At 43.0% G+C, this 21,252-nt stretch overlaps 2 protein-coding genes across 2 annotated transcripts; one reads left to right on the forward strand and one right to left on the reverse strand.

Moving 5' to 3' along the window:
* Positions 1-4,470: 4,470 nt before the first annotated feature.
* Positions 4,471-14,934, reverse strand: LOC106586840 (glutamate-rich protein 6). The gene is made up of 9 exons (XM_014174552.2): positions 14,742-14,934; positions 14,548-14,608; positions 13,694-13,833; positions 13,493-13,575; positions 13,196-13,312; positions 6,788-6,928; positions 6,379-6,539; positions 4,827-4,888; positions 4,471-4,673 (listed from the first exon to the last, which is right to left on the reverse strand). Exons 1-9 carry the CDS (start codon positions 14,926-14,928, stop codon positions 4,471-4,473), a joined length of 1,155 nt encoding a protein of 384 aa, XP_014030027.2. The 5' UTR covers positions 14,929-14,934.
* Positions 14,935-16,389: 1,455 nt separating this feature from the next.
* Positions 16,390-20,731, forward strand: LOC106586839 (endothelin receptor type B). Its single transcript, XM_014174550.2, has 7 exons — positions 16,390-16,846; positions 16,963-17,075; positions 17,697-17,901; positions 18,100-18,240; positions 19,292-19,425; positions 19,507-19,615; positions 20,143-20,731. Exons 1-7 carry the CDS (start codon positions 16,415-16,417, stop codon positions 20,275-20,277), a joined length of 1,269 nt encoding a protein of 422 aa, XP_014030025.2. The 5' UTR covers positions 16,390-16,414; the 3' UTR covers positions 20,278-20,731.
* The last annotated feature ends 521 nt before the right edge of the window (positions 20,732-21,252 follow it).

Here is a 21,252-nt window from a genome sequence, read left to right on the forward strand (position 1 = left end):
TGAACAGTAAGGGGATAGCACGGACCTGAACAGTAAGGGGATAGCACGGACCTGAACAGTAAGGGGATAGCACGGACCTGAACAGTAAGGGAATAGCACGGACCTGAACAGTAAGGGGATAAGGGAATAGCACGAACCTGAACAGTAAGGGAATAGCACGGACCTGAACAGTAAGGGGATAGCACGGACCTGAACAGTAAGGGGATAAGGGAATAGCACGGACCTGAACAGTAAGGGAATGGCATGGACCTGAACAGTAAGGGGATAGCACGGACCTGAACAGTAAGAGAATAGCACGGACCTGAACAGTAAGGGAATAGCACGGACCTGAACAGTAAGGGGATAGCACGGACCTGAACAGTAAGGGAATAGCACGGACCTGAACAGTAAGGGGATAGCACGGACCTGAACAGTAAGGGGATAGCACGGACCTGAACAGTAAGGGAATAGCACGGACCTGAACAGTAAGGGAATAGCACGGACCTGAACAGTAAGGGAATCGCACGGACCTGAACAGTAAGGGAATAGCACGGACCTGAACAGTAAGGGAATAGCACGGACCTGAACAGTAAGGGAATAGCACGGACCTGAACAGTAAGGGAGTAGCACGGACCTGAACAGTAAGGGGATAGCACGGACCTGAACAGTAAGGGGATAGCACGGACCTGAACAGTAAGGGGATAAGGGAATAGCACGGACCTGAACAGTAAGGGAATAGCACGGACCTGAACAGTAAGGGAATAGCACGGACCTGAACAGTAAGGGGATAGCACGGACCTGAACAGTAAGGGGATAGCACGGACCTGAACAGTAAGGGGATAGCACGGACCTGAACAGTAAGGGAATAGCACAGACGTGAACAGTAAGGGAATAGCACGGACCTGAACAGTAAGGGGATAGCACGGACCTGAACAGTAAGGGGATAGCACGGACCTGAACAGTAAGGGAATAGCACGGACCTTAACAGTAAGTGGATAGCACGGACCTGAACAGTAAGGGGATAGCACGGACCTGAACAGTAAGGGGATAGCACGGACCTGAACAGTAAGGGAATAGCACGGACCTGAACAGTAAGGGAATCGCACGGACCTGAACAGTAAGGGAATAGCACGGACCTGAACAGTAAGGGGATAGCACGGACCTGAACAGTAAGGGAATAGCACGGACCTGAACAGTAAGGGAATAGCACGGACCTGAACAGTAAGGGAATCGCACGGACCTGAACAGTAAGGGAATAGCACGGACCTGAACAGTAAGGGAATAGCACGGACCTGAACAGTAAGGGAATAGCACGGAACTGAACAGTAAGGGAGTAGCACGGACCTGAACAGTAAGGGGATAGCACGGACCTGAACAGTAAGGGAATAGCACGGACCTGAACAGTAAGGGGAATAGCACGGACCTGAACAGTAAGGGGATAGCACGGACCTGAACAGTAAGGGGATAGCACGGACCTGAACAGTAAGGGAATAGCACGGACCTGAACAGTAAGGGAATCGCACGGACCTGAACAGTAAGGGAATAGCACGGACCTGAACAGTAAGGGGATAGCACGGACCTGAACAGTAAGGGAATAGCACGGACCTGAACAGTAAGGGAATAGCACGGACCTGAACAGTAAGGGAATCGCACGGACCTGAACAGTAAGGGAATAGCACGGACCTGAACAGTAAGGGAATAGCACGGACCTGAACAGTAAGGGAATAGCACGGAACTGAACAGTAAGGGAGTAGCACGGACCTGAACAGTAAGGGGATAGCACGGACCTGAACAGTAAGGGGATAGCACGGACCTGAACAGTAAGGGGATAAGGGAATAGCACGGACCTGAACAGTAAGGGAATAGCACGGACCTGAACAGTAAGGGAATAGCACGGACCTGAACAGTAAGGGGATAGCACGGACCTGAACAGTAAGGGGATAGCACAGACGTGAACAGTAAGGGAATAGCACGGACCTGAACAGTAAGGGGATAGCACGGACCTGAACAGTAAGGGAATAGCACGGACCTTAACAGTAAGTGGATAGCACGGACCTGAACAGTAAGGGGATAGCACGGACCTGAACAGTAAGGGGATAGCACGGACCTGAACAGTAAGGGGATAGCACGGACCTGAACAGTAAGGGAATAGCACGGACCTGAACAGTAAGGGAATAGCACAGACGTGAACAGTAAGGGAATAGCACGGACCTGAACAGTAAGGGGATAGCACGGACCTGAACAGTAAGGGAATAGCACGGACCTTAACAGTAAGTGGATAGCACGGACCTGAACAGTAAGGGGATAGCACGGACCTGAACAGTAAGGGGATAGCACGGACCTGAACAGTAAGGGGATAGCACGGACCTGAACAGTAAGGGAATAGCACGGACCTGAACAGTAAGGGAATAGCACAGACCTGAACAGTAAGGGGATAGCACGGACCTGAACAGTAAGGGAATAGCACGGACCTGAACAGTAAGGGAATAGCACGCACCTCAACAGTAAGGGAATAGCACGGACCTGAACAGTAAGGGAATAAGGGAATAGCACGGACCTGAACAGTAAGGGAATAGCACGGACCTGAACAGTAAGGGGATAGCACGGACCTGAACAGTAAGGGGATAAGGGAATAGCACGGACCTGAACAGTAAGGGAATAGCACGGACCTGAACAGTAAGGGGATAGCACGGACCTGAACAGTAAGGGAATAGCACGGACCTGAACAGTAAGGGAATAGCACGGACCTGAACAGTAAGGGAATAGCACGGACCTGAACAGTAAGGGAATAGCACGGACCTGAACAGTAAGGGAATAGCACGGACCTGAACAGTAAGGGAATAGCACGGACCTGAACAGTAAGGCGATAGCACGGACCTGAACAGTAAGGGAATAGCACGGACCTGAACAGTAAGGGGATAGCACGGACCTGAACAGTAAGGGAATAGCACGGACCTGAACAGTAAGGGAATAGCACGGACCTGAACAGTAAGGGAATAGCACGGACCTGAACAGTAAGGGAATAGCACGGACCTGAACAGTAAGGGAATAAGGGAATAGCACGGACCTGAACAGTAAGGGAATAGCACGGACCTGAACAGTAAGGGGATAGCACGGACCTGAACAGTAAGGGGATAAGGGAATAGCACGGACCTGAACAGTAAGGGAATAGCACGGACCTGAACAGTAAGGGAATAGCACGGACCTGAACAGTAAGGGGATAAGGGAATAGCACGGACCTGAACAGTAAGGGAATAGCACGGACCTGAACAGTAAGGGGATAGCACGGACCTGAACAGTAAGGGGATAAGGGAATAGCACGGACCTGAACAGTAAGGGAATAGCACGGACCTGAACAGTAAGGGGATAGCACGGACCTGAACAGTAAGGGAATAGCACAGACCTGAACAGTAAGGGAATAGCACGGACCTGAACAGTAAGGGGATAGCACGGACCTGAACAGTAAGGGAATAGCACGGACCTGAACAGTAAGGGAATAGCACGGACCTGAACAGTAAGGGAATAGCACGGACCTGAACAGTAAGGCGATAGCACGGACCTGAACAGTAAGGGAATAGCACGGACCTGAACAGTAAGGGGATAGCACGGACCTGAACAGTAAGGGAATAGCACGGACCTGAACAGTAAGGGAATAGCACGGACCTGAACAGTAAGGGAATAGCACGGACCTGAACAGTAAGGGAATAGCACGGACCTGAACAGTAAGGGAATAAGGGAATAGCACGGACCTGAACAGTAAGGGAATAGCACGGACCTGAACAGTAAGGGGATAGCACGGACCTGAACAGTAAGGGGATAAGGGAATAGCACGGACCTGAACAGTAAGGGAATAGCACGGACCTGAACAGTAAGGGAATAGCACGGACCTGAACAGTAAGGGGATAGCACGGACCTGAACAGTAAGGGGATAGCACGGACCTGAACAGTAAGGGAATAGCACGGACCTGAACAGTAAGGGAATAGCACGGACCTGAACAGTAAGGGAATAGCACGGACCTGAACAGTAAGGGAATAGCACGGACCTGAACAGTAAGGGAATAGCACGGACCTGAACAGTAAGGGAATAGCACGGACCTGAACAGTAAGGGGATAGCACGGACCTGAACAGTAAGGGAATAGCACGGACCTGAACAGTAAGGGAATAGCACGGACCTGAACAGTAAGGGAATAGCACGGACCTGAACAGTAAGGCGATAGCACGGACCTGAACAGTAAGGGAATAGCACGGACCTGAACAGTAAGGGGATAGCACGGACCTGAACAGTAAGGGAATAGCACGGACCTGAACAGTAAGGGAATAGCACGGACCTGAACAGTAAGGGAATAGCACGGACCTGAACAGTAAGGGGATAGCACGGACCTGAACAGTAAGGGGATAGCACGGACCTGAACAGTAAGGGAATGGCACGGACCTGAACAGTAAGGGGGTAGCACGGACCTGAACAGTAAGGGGATAGGTGTAGAGAGCACTCAGATGAGATAAGCTGGTGTCAATGACAGTACAGAGATGGTGTTAATACAGAAACCTACCCTCTCTCTGTGCTGCCTGTCCGTCTCCCCCTGGAGGGCGAAGATATCTGAGGAGTTCATGATGTCCATCTTAGGGAAGTGAGATTCTTCTCGGATAGTCCAAACCTCATTGGACAGTCTGTAGGAGATGGTTTTGATCTGACCTTAAAAACACAAGAAAAATAACCCAGTATTGCCATTTTTGTCTAAGAGTGCAAAGTCACTATACTCAGCATCTCATATTAGTTACATTAAATAGTTACAATTGTTATAATCTATCAAGGTGTTTTAGTGAGAACATGAAAATGGACTCTTACCTGAAAAAAATCGGTTCTGATTGCCTTTCTTCAGGACCTTCTGAAGTTCCCATTCCCGCAACCTTAAGTTAAAATAGAGTTTGGCCTTCCTCAGAGTGTATCATCAGAACAGCTTGGAGTGATGGAGACCACATTGGGAGGTTAAGTGGAAATCTCTCTGAAGATCGAGATCCCAAGCCATCCTCCTCTTCTGTCCAAAACTCAAGACTTTGACAGAAATGTGTCCCTTTGACCACGTTTAGCTTTTAAGTCTAAAAAGGGCCCATAGAGCTCCACAGTGGGGTTGTCATAATACCCATAAAACCTAGCGGTCAAACAGGGAAATGGTTCCAATCATTTTAGCACTTCATTTTTGGGTGGTAAATACAGGCGAGTATATTGATAAAAGTCACCTTGCCCTAGAGAGATCAAAACGTCACGCCATGGTAAGCCTACACAGAACACAGCCCTTATTTTAAGTATTTTTAAAATCCCCTATGGGAGAAATGAATGGTGGAAAAACGATTGGAACCATTTCTCTGTTTGACCGCAAGGTTTTATGGGTAATATGACTTGTACTGTGGTACTCTATTACACATGTATGTTGAGAGGTGTGAGGTACACCATCATTCGATTAGAGGCTAATTCTTATATTTTTTTTGTACTTTATACCCCCTTTACTCTCCAATTTCATGATGTCCAATTGTTAGTTAAAGTCTTGTCCCATCGCTGCAACTCCCGTACGGACTCGGGAGAGGCGAAGGTCGAGAGCCATGCTTCCTCCGAAACACGACATCGCTTCTTGACACACTGCTCGCTTAACCCGGAAGCCAGCCGCACTAATGTGTTGGAGGAAACACTGTACAGCTGGCAACCGGAAGTCAGCGTGCATGCACCCGGCCGCCACAAGGAGTCACTAGAGCGCGATGGGACAAGGACATCCCAGCCGGCCAAACCCTCCCCTAACCCGGACGACGCTGGGCCAATTGTGCGCTGCCTCATGGATCTCCCTGTCACGGCCGGCTGCGACACAGCCCGGGATCGAACAGGTATCTGTAGTGACGCCTCTAGCACTGCGATGCAGTACTTTAGACAGCTGTGCCGTTCTGGAGGCCCGATTAGAGACAATTTATGCTTGATCCAAAAACGTGGTCGGGGACTCCGTATGGAGGGTGTGACGCAATTGCGGAGCCTCTGGAGGCACACAGAGTCCAAACTGAGCTCCATACCCCATTGCTGTGTGCCTCTCAAATTTTGTAACAATGCAGAGGGCTCCGTATAGCTCCGCATTCACATGATTGTTTGATGGTAGATGGGGGCGGGAGGTCCTGTATAAACACAAACTCACTCCCTTGACAACTTCCTTCACAACAGCTCTGAGCTGCTCCGCGAAACTCAATAAGTATTGTATGAATGTCCTGACTTCTGCAGAGGCCGTATCACCATAAATACTGCATGGCCAACGCAGACCACAGACTGACCGCGCAGCACCTTTTACAGGAGACGACTGCAGGGGGTTTCAAACAGCTGACACCAAAATGAACAGGGTATAACCAAAATTAGATCCACTCACCTCTGCTCTGCCCGCTCCTTTGCAGCTCTCTTCTCGTGTTTGTTCATGAAGGGTGGGTGAGGGCCCACATCAATCTTCCTGTTCATCTCCACGGCAGCTAAGGCCCGCTCCTCTTCCAGGAGAAACGCTCGCATTTTCTGAGCCCGTTCACAGCAAAAGAGCTGAGTAGAAACATAATAAAACAACTGTTCAATGGGAGTAGGAGATAACTTAATGCTAACTTAATTGTAACCCATATCTACAATCTTAGCAGCATGTGATCCACACCAGGAACGATAAAGGAACATAAGAATGCAATCATTCCAGTCTCTCTCTGAAACAGGTATTTAAAGACTGGCCCATTGTCACTTGCATTGATTTGCTTTGAATTGATAGTCTAAAGAACAACTTCACTGTCAGCAGGACTCACCAATTCCAGGTCACGATTATTTTCCAATTGTTCCCGGCGTATGAAAGGGTTACAGGGTTGCTGGCAGTAGTCACATAGAACAAACTCTATTTTCCGTTTGGACTGAGCCTCATTGGATCCAGAGATGGACAACACTGAGATCTAGAGAAGGCAAGCTTCACCATCATCACTCCTCTCGTGCAAAATGTCGTACAGTACCATAGTATGTACGTATGCATGTACCGTTGAAGTTGGAAGTTTACATACACCTTAGCCAAATACATTTAAACTCAGTTTCACAATTCACAATTCCATTTAATCCTAGTAAACGTTCCCTGTCTTAGGTCAGTTAGGATCACCACTTTACTTTAAGAATGTGAAATGTTAGAATAATAGTAGAATGATTTATTTCAGATTTTATTTCTTTCATCACATTCCCAGTGGGTCAGAAGTTTACATACACTTAATTACTATTTTGTAGCGTCGCTTTTAAATTGTTAAACTTGGGTCAAACGTTTCAGGTAGCCTTCCACAAGCTTTCCACAATAAGTTCGGTAAATTTTGGCCCATTCCTCCTGACAGAGCTGCTGTAACTGAGTCAGGTTTGTAGGCCTCCTTGCTCGTACACGCTTTTTCAGTTCTGCCCACAAATTTTCTATAGGATTGAGGTCAGGGCTTTGTGATGGCCACTCCATTACCTTGACTTTGTTGTCCTTAAGCCATTTTGCCACAACTTTGGAAGTATGCTTGGGTTCATTGTCCATTTGGAAGACCCATTTGCAACCAAGCTTTAACGTCCTGTCTGATGTCTTGAGATGTTGCTTCAATATATCCACATCATTTTCCTGCCTCATGCCATCTATTTTGTGAAGTGCACCAGTCCCTCCTGCAGCAAAGCACCCCCACAACATGATGCTGCCACCCCTGTGCTTCACGGTTGGGATGGTGTTCTTTGGCTTGCAAGCCTCCCCCTTTTTCCTCCAAACATAACGACGGTCATTATGGCCAAACAGTTCTATTTTTGTTTCATCACACCAGAGGACATTTCTCCAAAAAGCGGCCTTTCACGTTATGTCAATATAGGACTCGTTTTACTGTGGATATAGATACCTTTGTACCTGTTTCCTCCAGCATCTCCACAAGGTCCTTTGCTGTTGTTCTGGGATTGATTGGCACTTTTCGCACCAAAGTATATTCATCTCTAGGAGACAGAACATGTCTCCTTCCTGAGTGGTACGACGACTGCGTGATCCCATAGTGTTTACACTTGCGTACTATTGTTTGTACAGATGAACGTGGTACCGTCAGGCATTTGGAAATTGCTCCCAAGGATGAACCAGATTTGTGGAAGTCCACAATTTTTTTCTGAGGTCTTTCTGATTTCTTTAGATTTTCCCATGATGTCAAGCAAAGAGGCATTTACATTTTAGTCATTTAGCAGACACTCTTATCCAGAGCCACTTACAGTAGTGAATACATACATTTCATACATAGTTTTTTTTTTTTTTTGGTACTGGCCCCCCGTGGGAATCAAACCGACAACCCTGGCGTTGCACACACCATGCTGGCGTTGCAAACACCATGCTCTACCAACTGAGCCACAGGGAAGGCACTGAGTTTGAAGGTAGGCCTTGAAATACATCCACATGTACACCTCCAATTGACTCAAATTATGTCAATTAGCCTATAAGAAGCGTCTAAAGCCATGACATAATGTTTTGGAGTTTTCCAAGCTGTTTAAAGGCACAGTCAACTTAGTGTATGTAAACTTTTGACCCACTGGAATTGTGATACAGTGAATTATAAGCTAAATAATCTGTCTGTAAACAATTTTTGGAAAAATGACTTGTCATGCACAAAGTAGATGTCCTAACCGACTTGTTAACAAGAAATTTGTGGAGTGGTTGAAAAACAAGTTTTAATGACTCCAACCTAAGTGCATGTACAGTACTATATTACTATAGTATGCATGTACAGTACCATAGTATGCATGTACAGTACTACATTATGCATGTACAGTACTGTATTATGCATGTACAGTACTATAGTATGTACGTACAGTAGTATATTATGCATGTACAGTACCATAGAATGCATGTACAGTACTATAATATGTATGTATGCATGTACAGTACTATATTATGCATGTACAATACCATAGTATGTATGTATGTACAGTAACAGTATGCATGTACAGTACCATAGTATGCATGTACAGTACCATAGCATGTATGTATGTACAGTACTATATTATGCATGTACAGTACCATAGCATGTATGTACAGTACTATATTATGCATGTACAGTACCATAGCATGTATGTACAGTACTATATTATGCATGTACAGTACCATAGTATGTATGTACAGTACTATATTATGCATGTACAGTACTATAGAATGTATGTACAGTACTATATTGTGTATGCATGTTCAGTACCAGTCAGATGTTTGGACACACCTACTCATTCATGGGTTTTTCTTTATTTTTTTTACTAATTTCTACATTGTAGAATAATAGCGAAGACATCAAAACTATGAAATAACACATATGGAATCATGTAGTAACCAAAAAAGTATTAAACAAATCAAAATATATTTTATATTTGAGACTCTTCAAAAGTAGACACCCTTTGCCTTGATGACAGCTTTGCACACTCTTGGCATTCTATCAATCCATCTGTAAATAGCATATCCAACTACCCCATCCCCATATTGTTTTTTTGTTTTTTTGCTCCTTTGCACCCCAGTATCTCTACTTGCACATCAATCACTCCAGTGTTTAATTGCTCAATTGTAAATACTTCACCACTACAGCCAATTTATTGCCTTTCTCCCTAATCGTACCTCATTTGCATACACTGTATATGGACTTTTCTATTGTGTTATTGACTGTACGTTTGTTTATTCCATGTGTAACTCTGTGTTGTTGTTTGTGTCGCACTGCTTTGGTTTATCTTGGCCAGGTCGCAGTTGTAAATGAGAACTTGTTCAACCTGGTTAAATAAAGGTGAAATAAAAAAATAAAAAAAATTCACCTGGAATGCTTTTCCAACAGTCTTGAAGGAGTTCCCACATATGCTGAGCACTTGTTGGCTGCTTTTCCTTCACTCTGTGGTCCAACAAATCCCAAAACATCTCAATTGGGTTGAGGTCGGGTGATTGTGGAGGCCAGGTCATCTGATGCAGCACTCCATAACTCTCCTTCTTGGTCAAATAGCCCTTACATAGCTTGGAGGTTTGTTGGGTCATTGCCCTGTTGAAAAACAAATGATAGTGGGACTAAGCCAAAACCAGATGGGATGGTGTATCGCTGCAGAATGCTGTGGTAGCCATGCTGGTTAAGTATGCCTTGAACTCTAAATGAATCACAAACAGTGTCACCAGCAAAGCACCCACACACCATAACACCTCCTCCTCCATGCTTTACGGTGGAAAATACACATACGGAGATCATCCGTTCACCCACACCGCTTCTCACAAAGACACGGTGGTTGGGACCAAAAATCTCCAATTTGGACCCCAGAACAAAGGACACATTTTCACCGGTCTAATGTCCATTGCTCGTGTTCCTTGGCCCAAGCAAGTCTCTTCTACTTATTGGTGTCCTTTAGTAGTGGTTTCTTTGCTGCAAATCAACCATGAAGGTCTGATTCTCTCTAACTCTAACAAACTTATCCTCTGCAGCAGAGGTACCTCTGGGTCTTCCATTACTGTGGCTGTCCTCATGGGAGCCAGTTTCATCATAGCGCTTGATGAAACTTTCAAAGTTCGGTATTGACTGACCTTCATGTCTTAAAGTAATGATAGACTGTCGTTTTTCTTTGCTTATTTCAGTTGTTCTTGCCATAATATGGACTTGGTCTTCTACCAAATAGGGCTGTCTTTTGAATACCCCCCTACCTTGTCACAACACAACCGATTGGCTCAAACGCATTAACTTGTTATGGATAGGGGGCAGTATTTTCACGGCCGGATAAAAAACGTACCCGATTTAATCTGGTTATTAATCCTGCCCAGAAACTAGAATATGCATATAATTAGTAGCTTTGGATAGAAAACACTCCAAAGTTTCTAAAACTGTTTGAATGGTGTCTGTGAGTATAACAGAACTCAAATGGCAGGCCAAAACCTGAGAAGATTCTGTACAGGAAGTACCCTGTCTGACCATTTCTTGGCCTTCTTTGTCATCTCTATCCAAAACAAAGGATCTCTGCTGTAACGTTACATTTTCTAAGGCTCCCATAGGCTCTCAGAAGGCGCCAGAACGTTGAATGATGACTTTGCAGCCCATGGCTGAAAAACAGTAGCGCATTTGGTAAGTGGTCGATCTGAGAACAATGAGACGGGTGCGCGCGTGCACGTGAAGAGTCCATTTTAGATTATCAGTCTTTGAACGAAAACAACGACTCCCGGTCGGAATATTTTCACTATTTTACGAGAAAAATCGCATAAACATTGATTTTAAACAGCGTTTGACATGCTTCGAAGTACGTTAATGGAATATTTTGAAATGTTTTGTCACGATACGCGTCCGCGCGTCACCCTTCGTTACCCTTCGGTTATTGTGTCTTGAACGCACTAACAAAACGCCGCTATTTGGATATAACTATGGATTATTTGGAACCAAACCAACATTTGTTGTTGAAGTAGAAGTCCTGGGAGTGCATTCTGACGAAGAACAGCAAAGGTAATCCAATTTTTCTTATAGTAAATCTGAGTTTGGTGAGTACCAAACTTGGTGGGTGTCAAAATAGCTAGCCCGTGATGGCGAGCTATCTACTCAGAATATTGCAAAATGTGCTTTCACCGAAAAGCTATTTTAAAATCGGACACCGCGATTGCATAAACGAGTTCTGTATCTATAATTCTTAAAATAATTGTTATGTTTTTTGTGAACGTTTATCGTGAGTAATTTAGTAAATTCACCGGAAGTGTTCGGTGGGAATTCTAGTTCTGAACGTCACATGCTAATGTAAAAAGCTGTTTTTTGATATAAATATGAACTTTATTGAACAAAACATGCATGTATTGTATAACATAATGTCCTAGGAGTGTCATCTGATGAAGATCATCAAAGGTTAGTGCTGCATTTAGCTGTGGTTTTGTTTTTTGTGACATTATATGCTAGCTTGAAAAATGGGTGTCTGATTATTTCTGGCTGGGTACTCTCCTGACATAATCTAATGTTTTGCTTTCGTTGTAAAGCCTTTTTGAAATCAGACAGTGTGGTTAGATAAAGGAGAGTCTTGTCATTAAAATGCTGTAAAATAGTCATATGTTTGAAAAATGGAAGTTTTCGGATTTTCGAGGAGTTTGTATTTCGCGCCACGCCCATCATTGGATATTGGAGCAGGTGTTCCGCTAGCGGAACGTCTAGATGTAAGAGGTTATTAAGAAGGAAAGAAATTCCACAAATTAACTTTTAAGAAGGCACACCTGTAAATTGAAATGCATTCCAGGTGACTATCTCATGAAGCTGGTTGAGAGAATATCAAGAGTGTGCAAAGCTGTCATCAAGGCAAAGGGTGGCTATAAAATATATTTTGATTTAACACTTTTTTGGTTACTACATTATTCCATATGTGTTATTTCATAGTTTTGATGTCTTCACTATTATTCTACAATGTAGAAAATAGTCAAAGTAAAGAAAACCCTTGAATGAGTAGGTGTTCTAAAACTTTTGACCGGTAGTGTATGCATGTGCAGTACTATATTATGTATGTAACATGAAATATGTCATCATGAAAACAAGTAGCACTGTGGGAATAGAAAAAATACAGTAAGCTCCAAAAGTGTTGGGACAGTGACACTCATTTGTTGTCGTTTTGACTCTGTACACCAGCACTTTGGATGATACAAAAAAAAAATGATACAATGACTATGAGGTTAAAGTGCAGACTGTAAGCTTTAAATTTAGGGTATTTTCATTCATATCGGGGGAACTGTTTAGAAATTACAGCACTTTGTGTATATATAGGGGATCAAAAGTATAGAGAAAAATTCACTTGTACGTTTTTTAAAGTAGTAAAACGTTAGGTATTTGGTCCCATATTCATAGCACTTAATGACTAAATCAAGCTTGTTGTGACTCCACAAATTTGTCGGATGCATTTGCTGTTAGTTTTGGTTGTGTTTCAGATTATTTTTGTGCGCAATAGAAATGAACAGTAAATTATGTATTGTGTCATTGTGGAGTACACGGTTATCAAAACGTCACGCCAGGGTAAGCCTAGACAAAACACAGCCCTTATCGTAAGTCATTGCATGCTAGAAATATGGGACCAAATACTTAACTTTTTACTACTTTAATACAAATAACGGTCCATCTGATATGGATGAAAATACTCTCAAATTAAAGCTGACAGTCAACACTTTAACTTTGTAGTCATTGTATCATTTCTCATCCAAAGTGCTTGAGGTTGCTTACCTTTTCAAAATGAACAGGGGGTTGTTTCGACTCTGGTTTGTAGGCCAACATGGAAGGTGGCCCCACATTAGGTATACCATACAACTCATTTTCCTTCTCCATATCTGTCTCTTCATTCTTCCAAAGAGGACACACAAGATAAACCCTGTTATACCATATCAATTCTTCAGTTTGTTTTCATCTAGTTTCAGTTTGTTGGGTTGGTAGTAAATTGGTTGATTGAATAGCCTACTGTGATTGAACAGTTTTCTATTAACTAATCATATACCATAGGCTATATACATTAGCCTACCTTACCTCTGAATCTGGCCCAATAACTATACTCTGGGGGACTGTCTGTGATGAGGCTTTTGGCTCAGACCTCTCCACTTTACTTTGAACTATGAGAGAGGAAATAAATGTAGGAAGGTGCTGACAGATGTTTGAGTTGTCAGAGGAGGAGAGCAGCAGAAAGGTGTGACGCATTCGAACCCAAAACCCATCGGACATTCTGACTACCTTGACAGCTGTCTGTGAGTGCCTGCTCCACCCACTCCCAGTCTGTCTGGGTGCTGGCGCTGACTATGGTGGTGGAACTGCCGTCCAGCACGTGGACCTCTATGAACTCTGCTGTGGTAGAATCATTCCTTGGCAGTGTGCTGGATGGCGTAGGGAAAAAGACGGCCTGCTCTTCAAGCATGTTCAGACTATGGTCAAAATAGTTTCAAGTGCATGCCAATTTTGTTATGAAATGCAATAGTTGTTAATAATTGTATGACAATGATGTGAATACTTAGGCTACTCGCTCTCCAAAGGTGCATGAATTGAGAAGCAAACTGAAGTGAAGAAGAAACTGAGGAACTCTCGGAGGGCAGTGGAGGTGTATAAAAATTGCTTCATTGCTCAAAGTAAAATGAACGCATTTCCACCCTTCATCAGGGCCAGGATTTGGCCTACTTCACTGATTAAGAAAATAAAATGAAGGAGGATTTTATACATTTCAAAATGCCCTCTATGGGTTCAGGGATCAATCAAAACGGGAATACAAAAAAAACATGATGAGATTGGTACAAATTCTGACCAATATATTGTGTGTGCAACTCATTTGCCAATCACATCATGTTTGTTTTTTTGCATGCCGATTGTAATTGCTACCTGGGCCACTTTAAAATAATATCTAAAATCCTCCTTCATTTTATCATCAGCATATGAACTTAATGAAGGCGAATGGCTGAAGCTGGTTTGTTTAAAATCACTTGTGTCCAGTTCCACTGTCCTCCAACAGGATACCTGGGCTAAACCCAATCAGCATATTGGCTACATATCTCTCTAAAAATCTCTCATTGAACCTGAAATAACACAAAATGTCTTACATTAGAACTTTTTCATCTGTGCTCAAAGTAGTCCTGGCATGGCTCTTTATTGTTTTCTCACCTAGCATTGCACAGCGAAGGAAACGTTAAGTAGGCTATCTGCTTCTAAATGTAACGTTATTCAATTACAATACAACGAGAAGGTAGTGAACATGCCATCTCATCAGTGAGCTAGCCTACTCACCCCTACTCACCCAATTCACACACTTTCCAAATGTCATCCGACGCCATACGTGGGCAAATTTCAATGTTGTCAGATAAACGTGGATACCTGTCCGTCACAAGAGTTGCAACGGGGTCTTTCTGATTGTCACAGGTCAACTGGCCCACTGGGTTTTGCACGTTTTCCGCTAAGAACCGAGGGGCAGAAAGGTCAGTCATGTTGTCAAGAATCTTGCATTATTGCGCAACACCAGCATCTGTCTGCGGCACCCCACTCACACTGACTGGGTTTAATGGGGTAGGTGGCACCCCACTCACACTGACTGGGTTTAATGGGGTAAGTGGCACCCACATCAAAACAAATAGCCCCTGTTCAATGACAAATACTCACGAAATCATGTAGAAACTTTCGAGGCATCAATTGAATGACGTGTTATTGTTTTTTCCTATTTCATGATGTCAATGAGATATATAAAACATTTATAAAATACATGGCAACAGCTTCGTGTGCATTTTATTATTACATCATATGAAATGTAGAACTCGGTGATGCCCTTTAGGTCTAAGCATAGACATCCAGTTAAATTATTAGAGGGGCTATGTCATAAACCCTAAAAGTTCCAGAATGGGGTGAAAATGTCAGAAGAGGCATAATCCCGATTTTACTTATGCAGGAAAATAAAAGTAAGGCGTGTGATATTCAGAAATTGTGTAATAGCATTATTGTCAACCCAAAATATTGTCATATAATTATAAATGCCAATTTTCTGAATAAATAGCCTCTAAAATATATGTAAAAAAACCTTAAGTGTCAAAAATGCTATAGTGTATGGCTGTGGATTGACTGCATTATTTGAATGGAATGTTGGCAGTTAATTTGAACAATTAAAGGAATCATCCCTCTAAAACAGGCTGGCTAGCTAGATAAAAGATAGTGCAGATACATTCTCCTAATACATTATTTGACACAATATCTTATCACAGCACTGGCAAACCATGGTTGGCAACTCCCTGACCATAATGGCTGACTTTTATCCTATCATAAGAAGGTTCAGGTCCAAATTATGTATAGTATATCAAATTCAGAATTATATAAGTCCCAATCCTCTCAAGATAGACACTTGTTTCAATGTCAAAGATCATAATAGGATTCGCCTTTGTCAAATACAACTACTGGGTCGGTGTGTCCCTTAAAGTCCTTTAATCATTGCTGTTTTTGTATTTGTATGTACAATGGTAAGACAAGCATTGGATTTAGAACTGAGCTCTAACTTGTATAGAGTCATCTGCTGAGTACAAGACTTCAGTGAAGCCCTGTCATCCAGAATGATGCACCAAGAACAGTAATGTGGTGACAGATTGATGACTAACCATGCCAATAAAATCTCGGTCTATAAAACCTTAATCTGCCTTAGCTAAGCCACAGACTGCATGTGTAGACTACAATTGCCACTGCATTGTGGAGGAAAAATTTGATGCTGGATCGATTGGCGTGTACAGTAGGTAAACGGACATTTTTCAATGTTATCTAGAATTTCACAGACAATCATCAATGCTTCTTGTTGTAATCAATAGACTTTATACCACCTTGATTCATTTTTTGGTATCACTCCAGGCTGTAATATGTCCAGTAATGATTTCCATTCTCATTCGCAGACTACTTCCCGGGGATAAATTGCAAGACCTTTTGAGGAAATCATCTACGATGGAAATTGTAGCTCTTGTTCTCTCTTTGCTGCTTACCAATGGAATGGTTTTAATCAGTGCAGCGACCAATGATCAGAATCCACAACCAGCTCCTACTATTGAACTCTTTGCAACTGCCTCTTCAGATGCTGTAGAGCTTACAGAGGAGCACAAATCCAACGGTTCTGTTCCCTTATTCAAAACAGCAGGACCAAACACCCGACCCCATCCCATGTGCTTAGTGTCGACTGGAATCAGAGACACTTTCAAATACATCAGTACTGTGGTGTCTGCTCTTGTATTCATCGTTGGAATAGTTGGAAATTCAGCACTCTTGAGAATCATATATGAAAACAAATGTATGAGAAGTGGACCTAACATTCTCATTGCCAATCTTGCTTTGGGAGACCTGCTGCATATCGTGATAGATATTCCAGTCAATGCTTACAGGGTGAGTTATTAGCAATGTGGTGTGCAGTGATCTGTCTATCCTGATCTATCAAATCGGATTTGTATTATTGAGTACAAATTGATTTGTAATATAATATTGACATGTTGTTTTTGCAGCTCGTGGCTGAGGACTGGCCATTTGGTTTGGTGCTCTGTAAACTAATCCCTTTCATCCAGAAAACCTCTGTTGGAATCACAGTGTTGAGTTTATGTGCCTTGAGCATTGACAGGTGAGAGGTATGACAGGTGAGAGGTATGACAGGTGAGAGGTATGACAGGTGAGAGGTATGACAGGTGAGAGGTATGACAGGTGAGATGTATGACAGGTGAGATGTATGACAGGTGAGATGTATGACAGGTGAGAGGTATGACAGGTGAGAGGTATGACAGGTGAGAGGTATGACAGGTGAGAGGAATGACAGGTGAGAGGTATGACAGGTGAGAGGTATGACAGGTGAGATGTATGACAAGTGAGAGGTATGACAGGTGAGAGGTATGACAGGTGAGAGGTATGACAGGTGAGAGGTATGACAGGTGAGAGGTATGACAGGTGAGAGGTATGACAGGTGAGAGGTATGACAGGTGAGAGGATTACACCTTCAGTTCACATTTCTGTTTCAAGATAGTTGGACATCACTGGATTACTTAGATTTTACAAGGCAAAACCAGAGAATAGAATACAAACGGTTATAAGAAGAGTAACATGGTTAGAGTTGGCTGATGTCAACATTTCAACAAATATATTTCTTTGAAGTAGGCCCTGAAATTCCCTTTCATTTTAATATGATTTTTGTTTTATTGTTATGAACAAAACGCTCCCAAGCCACATCATTTCCCTGTTGATTTTCTAGGTATCGAGCTGTTGCATCCTGGAATCGAATCAAAGGCATTGGGGTTTCAACGTGGACAGTAGTGGAAATAACTTTGATATGGGTGATATCAACATTCCTGGCTGTGCCTGAAGTTGTTGGCTTTGATATGATAACGATGGAGTATAAAGGACAGCATCTGACAATATGTCTGCTTCACCCCATACAGACCAATCAGTTCATGCAGGTAATGTCAGTCCTGACAACATGCAGTAATAAGGAAATATAAAAGGCCAATAATGTGTTTCATTTGGTTTTCTTTAGATAATAAATGAAAATGACAGATTGATTATATAATGCAGCCAGTGAGGGGTGCTTCTCATCACTTTCCAGTAGGTAGATAAAACCGGAAACCACAATACTAAACACTTGATTTTTCCATAAGTTTTATAAATCAGCAAAAGACTGGTGGCTCTTCGGTTTCTACTTCTGCATGCCGCTGGCTTGCACGGCTGTCTTCTACACCCTGATGGCCCGGAAAATGTTGAGGAAGAATGAGAAAAACCTGGGGAACTACACCATACAGGTGATTACAGCTCTGGTACTAGAGAGGTATTAGATGTACAGCCTTCTGCTCCAGACCAGCAGTAACACAGCTGGTTCAACTAATCATGGTCCAGACCAGCAGTAAAACACGCTGGTTCAACTAATCATGGTCCAGACCAGCAGTAACACAGCTGGTTCAACTAATCATGGTCCAGACCAGCAGTAAAACACACGCTGGTTCAACTAATCATGGTCCAGACCAGCAGCAACACAGCTGGTTCAACTAATCATGGTGGTTCAGACCAGCAGTAAAACACACTGGTTCAACTAATCATGGTCCAGACCAGCAGTAACACAGCTGGTTCAACTAATCATGCTGGTCCAGACCAGCAGCAACACAGCTGATTCAACTAATCATGCTCCAGACCAGCAGTAACACAGCTGGTTCAACTAATCATGGTGGTTCAGACCAGCAGCAACACAGCTGATTCAACTAATCATGGTGGTTCAGACCAGCAGCAACACAGCTGATTCAACTAATCATGGTGGTTCAGACCAGCAGCAACACAGCTGATTCAACTAATCATGCTCCAGACCAGCAGTAACACAGCTGATTCAACTAATCATGGTGGTTCAGACCAGCAGCAACACAGCTGATTCAACTAATCATGGTTCAGACCAGCAGCAACACAGCTGATTCAACTAATCATGGTGGTTCAGACCAGCAGCAACACAGCTGATTCAACTAATCATGGTGGTTCAGACCAGCAGCAACACAGCTGATTCAACTAATCATGGTTCAGACCAGCAGTAACACAGCTGGTTCAACTAATCATGGTTCAGACCAGCAGTAACACAGCTGGTTCAACTAATCATGCTCCAGCCCGAAGACAATGATATGTTGATTATTTTAAACAGATGTGTTAGTGCTGGGGTGGAATAAAAGCCTGCACATCCCAGTAGCTTTCTGGGACCGGACATGGAGGCCCATGGTGCAGTAGAGACATTGTTGTGCTAGCGCTGTAATGCCGTTATTTTTTATGATGTCATTAAAATGTCTAAGATAAATCTCCTTATCTGTTTTCACCCAGAGACGAGAAGTGGCCAAGACGGTGTTTTGCTTAGTGCTTGTGTTTGCTCTCTGTTGGTTACCACTGTACCTGAGCAGAATCTTAAAACTCACCATTTATGATGAGAAGGATTCTAAAAGGTGTCAACTACTGAGGTAAGAAAGGATACATTAGACTGTAACTGCTGTTTTCAATTGTGGTATGTGTTACTGACCTGATCCCCTCATCCTTTTCAGTGTGTTTCTTGTCCTGGACTATATTGGCATTAATATGGCATCGCTGAACTCCTGCATCAACCCCATCGCTCTGTATATGGTCAGCAAACGATTCAAAACATGTTTCAAGGTAAGATTTCATATAATCTTCCTCGTTGTTTGTTATATCAGTTCTTACACACACGAGACCAAGGTAGGTAAAGGATGAAGTCTGACGATGTGACACGTGCTGTATGGACTATATGTTCAAGTCATTTCTGACTCGTTGACTTTTAACAGTTAAACTTGTGAGGGCAATGCCTTGAGGTGGGTAAAGAATGCAGTCCTTTGAAAACAGTGACCAGAGCTGAACTAGACACCAGACAGGTCATAGCTGAATCAGCAACAATCATAGCTAAGGTTTAATCTAAGGGCATTCACTGTGCTGCTAGTTTGCATTTTAATCTAAGAGCATTTACGGTGCTAGAATGCAAAGTAAAACTTGGATATCTGAGCATATTGATAGTAATCTTGGCAGCCCAGAACCAAAATCTCTGGCCAACTATGTTACGCCTGTTCACAACATATTCATTGATAGTTTTGTGTTTGACTGTATTAGAAAATGATGTATTGTCCTTTGGACTTCTCTAACTCATTGTATTTTTGTCTGTCCCTTAGAAACGCCTGTGTTGTTGGTGCATAAATCCTGAAGTATTGATGCTTGAAGAGGTGCAGTCTATCTTGAAGTCAAAGAAGCAGGACCAGGCCTCTAAGCACAGCGACATTAGAGCTAATACACCCACCTCCACTTGAGTAAGAGGACACTTGACTGTTTAAACAATATATTACTATGACATATGCACATATTTTTTCTTTTCTTTTGCTCAGTGAGGCTCAGTGAGGCTCTGCCTCAATGTCTTTATTGGTTCTGTAGACTCTGACTCAGTAGACAATGTAATGTACCGTCATTAGTGGTATAGAGTTGCTTAGTAACAAATCCTGTGGCATTGTCTGTTGTGAGCTTGTTATCAGTAGAACATCTGCTTATGATATGACACACTCAGACAAAGAGAGTCAGACAGTTCTGACTCCATTCCCTCGGGCCTTGACTCACTCCTAACTATGTATGTCATGTTTCACCTATATCATACGCACTGTAAGTTTATATGCCCTGGCCCATAACATGTTTACCTGGAAAACTTTGCCTCAAGGCACTTAGTCTTGACACATATCCAGCATTACACACTCTAACCACCTGTAAAGAGATTACCCAATTACATAGAAATACTGCTTAGCTTAAAAAAAATGAAATATATTGAGAATTTAATGAGAATTTTGAAAAAGCTTATAACCAAATTAGTTCTCCTATTCAATATCAAAACTGTGTCAGAGAGGGCATGACAAATTATTAGGACACAAATGTATATTTCCGTCTCTCTGAGAGAAAGCCGTCCTCTCACATGTGTTGCTCCTTTAGTTCCTAAACCTATCGCATCGGAGACACCAGTGGATTCTGCCTTCACTGCTGAATGACTGATTGATGGTGGCCTATTTGTAATGCATTGTTAGATGTGTAATGAATGGAGACACTTTATAAAAGACCTGCGAGTTGAATATAAGGAAACGGAGATGACAGAATGGGGTCAGAAGGAGGGGTGAGGGAAGAGTTGAGCACCTGATGGGTCCTGTCACAGGACAAGGCAAGCACAGATAGGAAGTATTTCTTCCATCCAATACCTTATCAATCTAGTAAACTATTTTAGGTAGGAATTATATTCCACCCTTGTA

This window comes from Salmo salar, chromosome ssa25, assembly GCF_905237065.1.
Source record: "Salmo salar chromosome ssa25, Ssal_v3.1, whole genome shotgun sequence".
Taxonomy (NCBI): domain Eukaryota; kingdom Metazoa; phylum Chordata; class Actinopteri; order Salmoniformes; family Salmonidae; genus Salmo; species Salmo salar.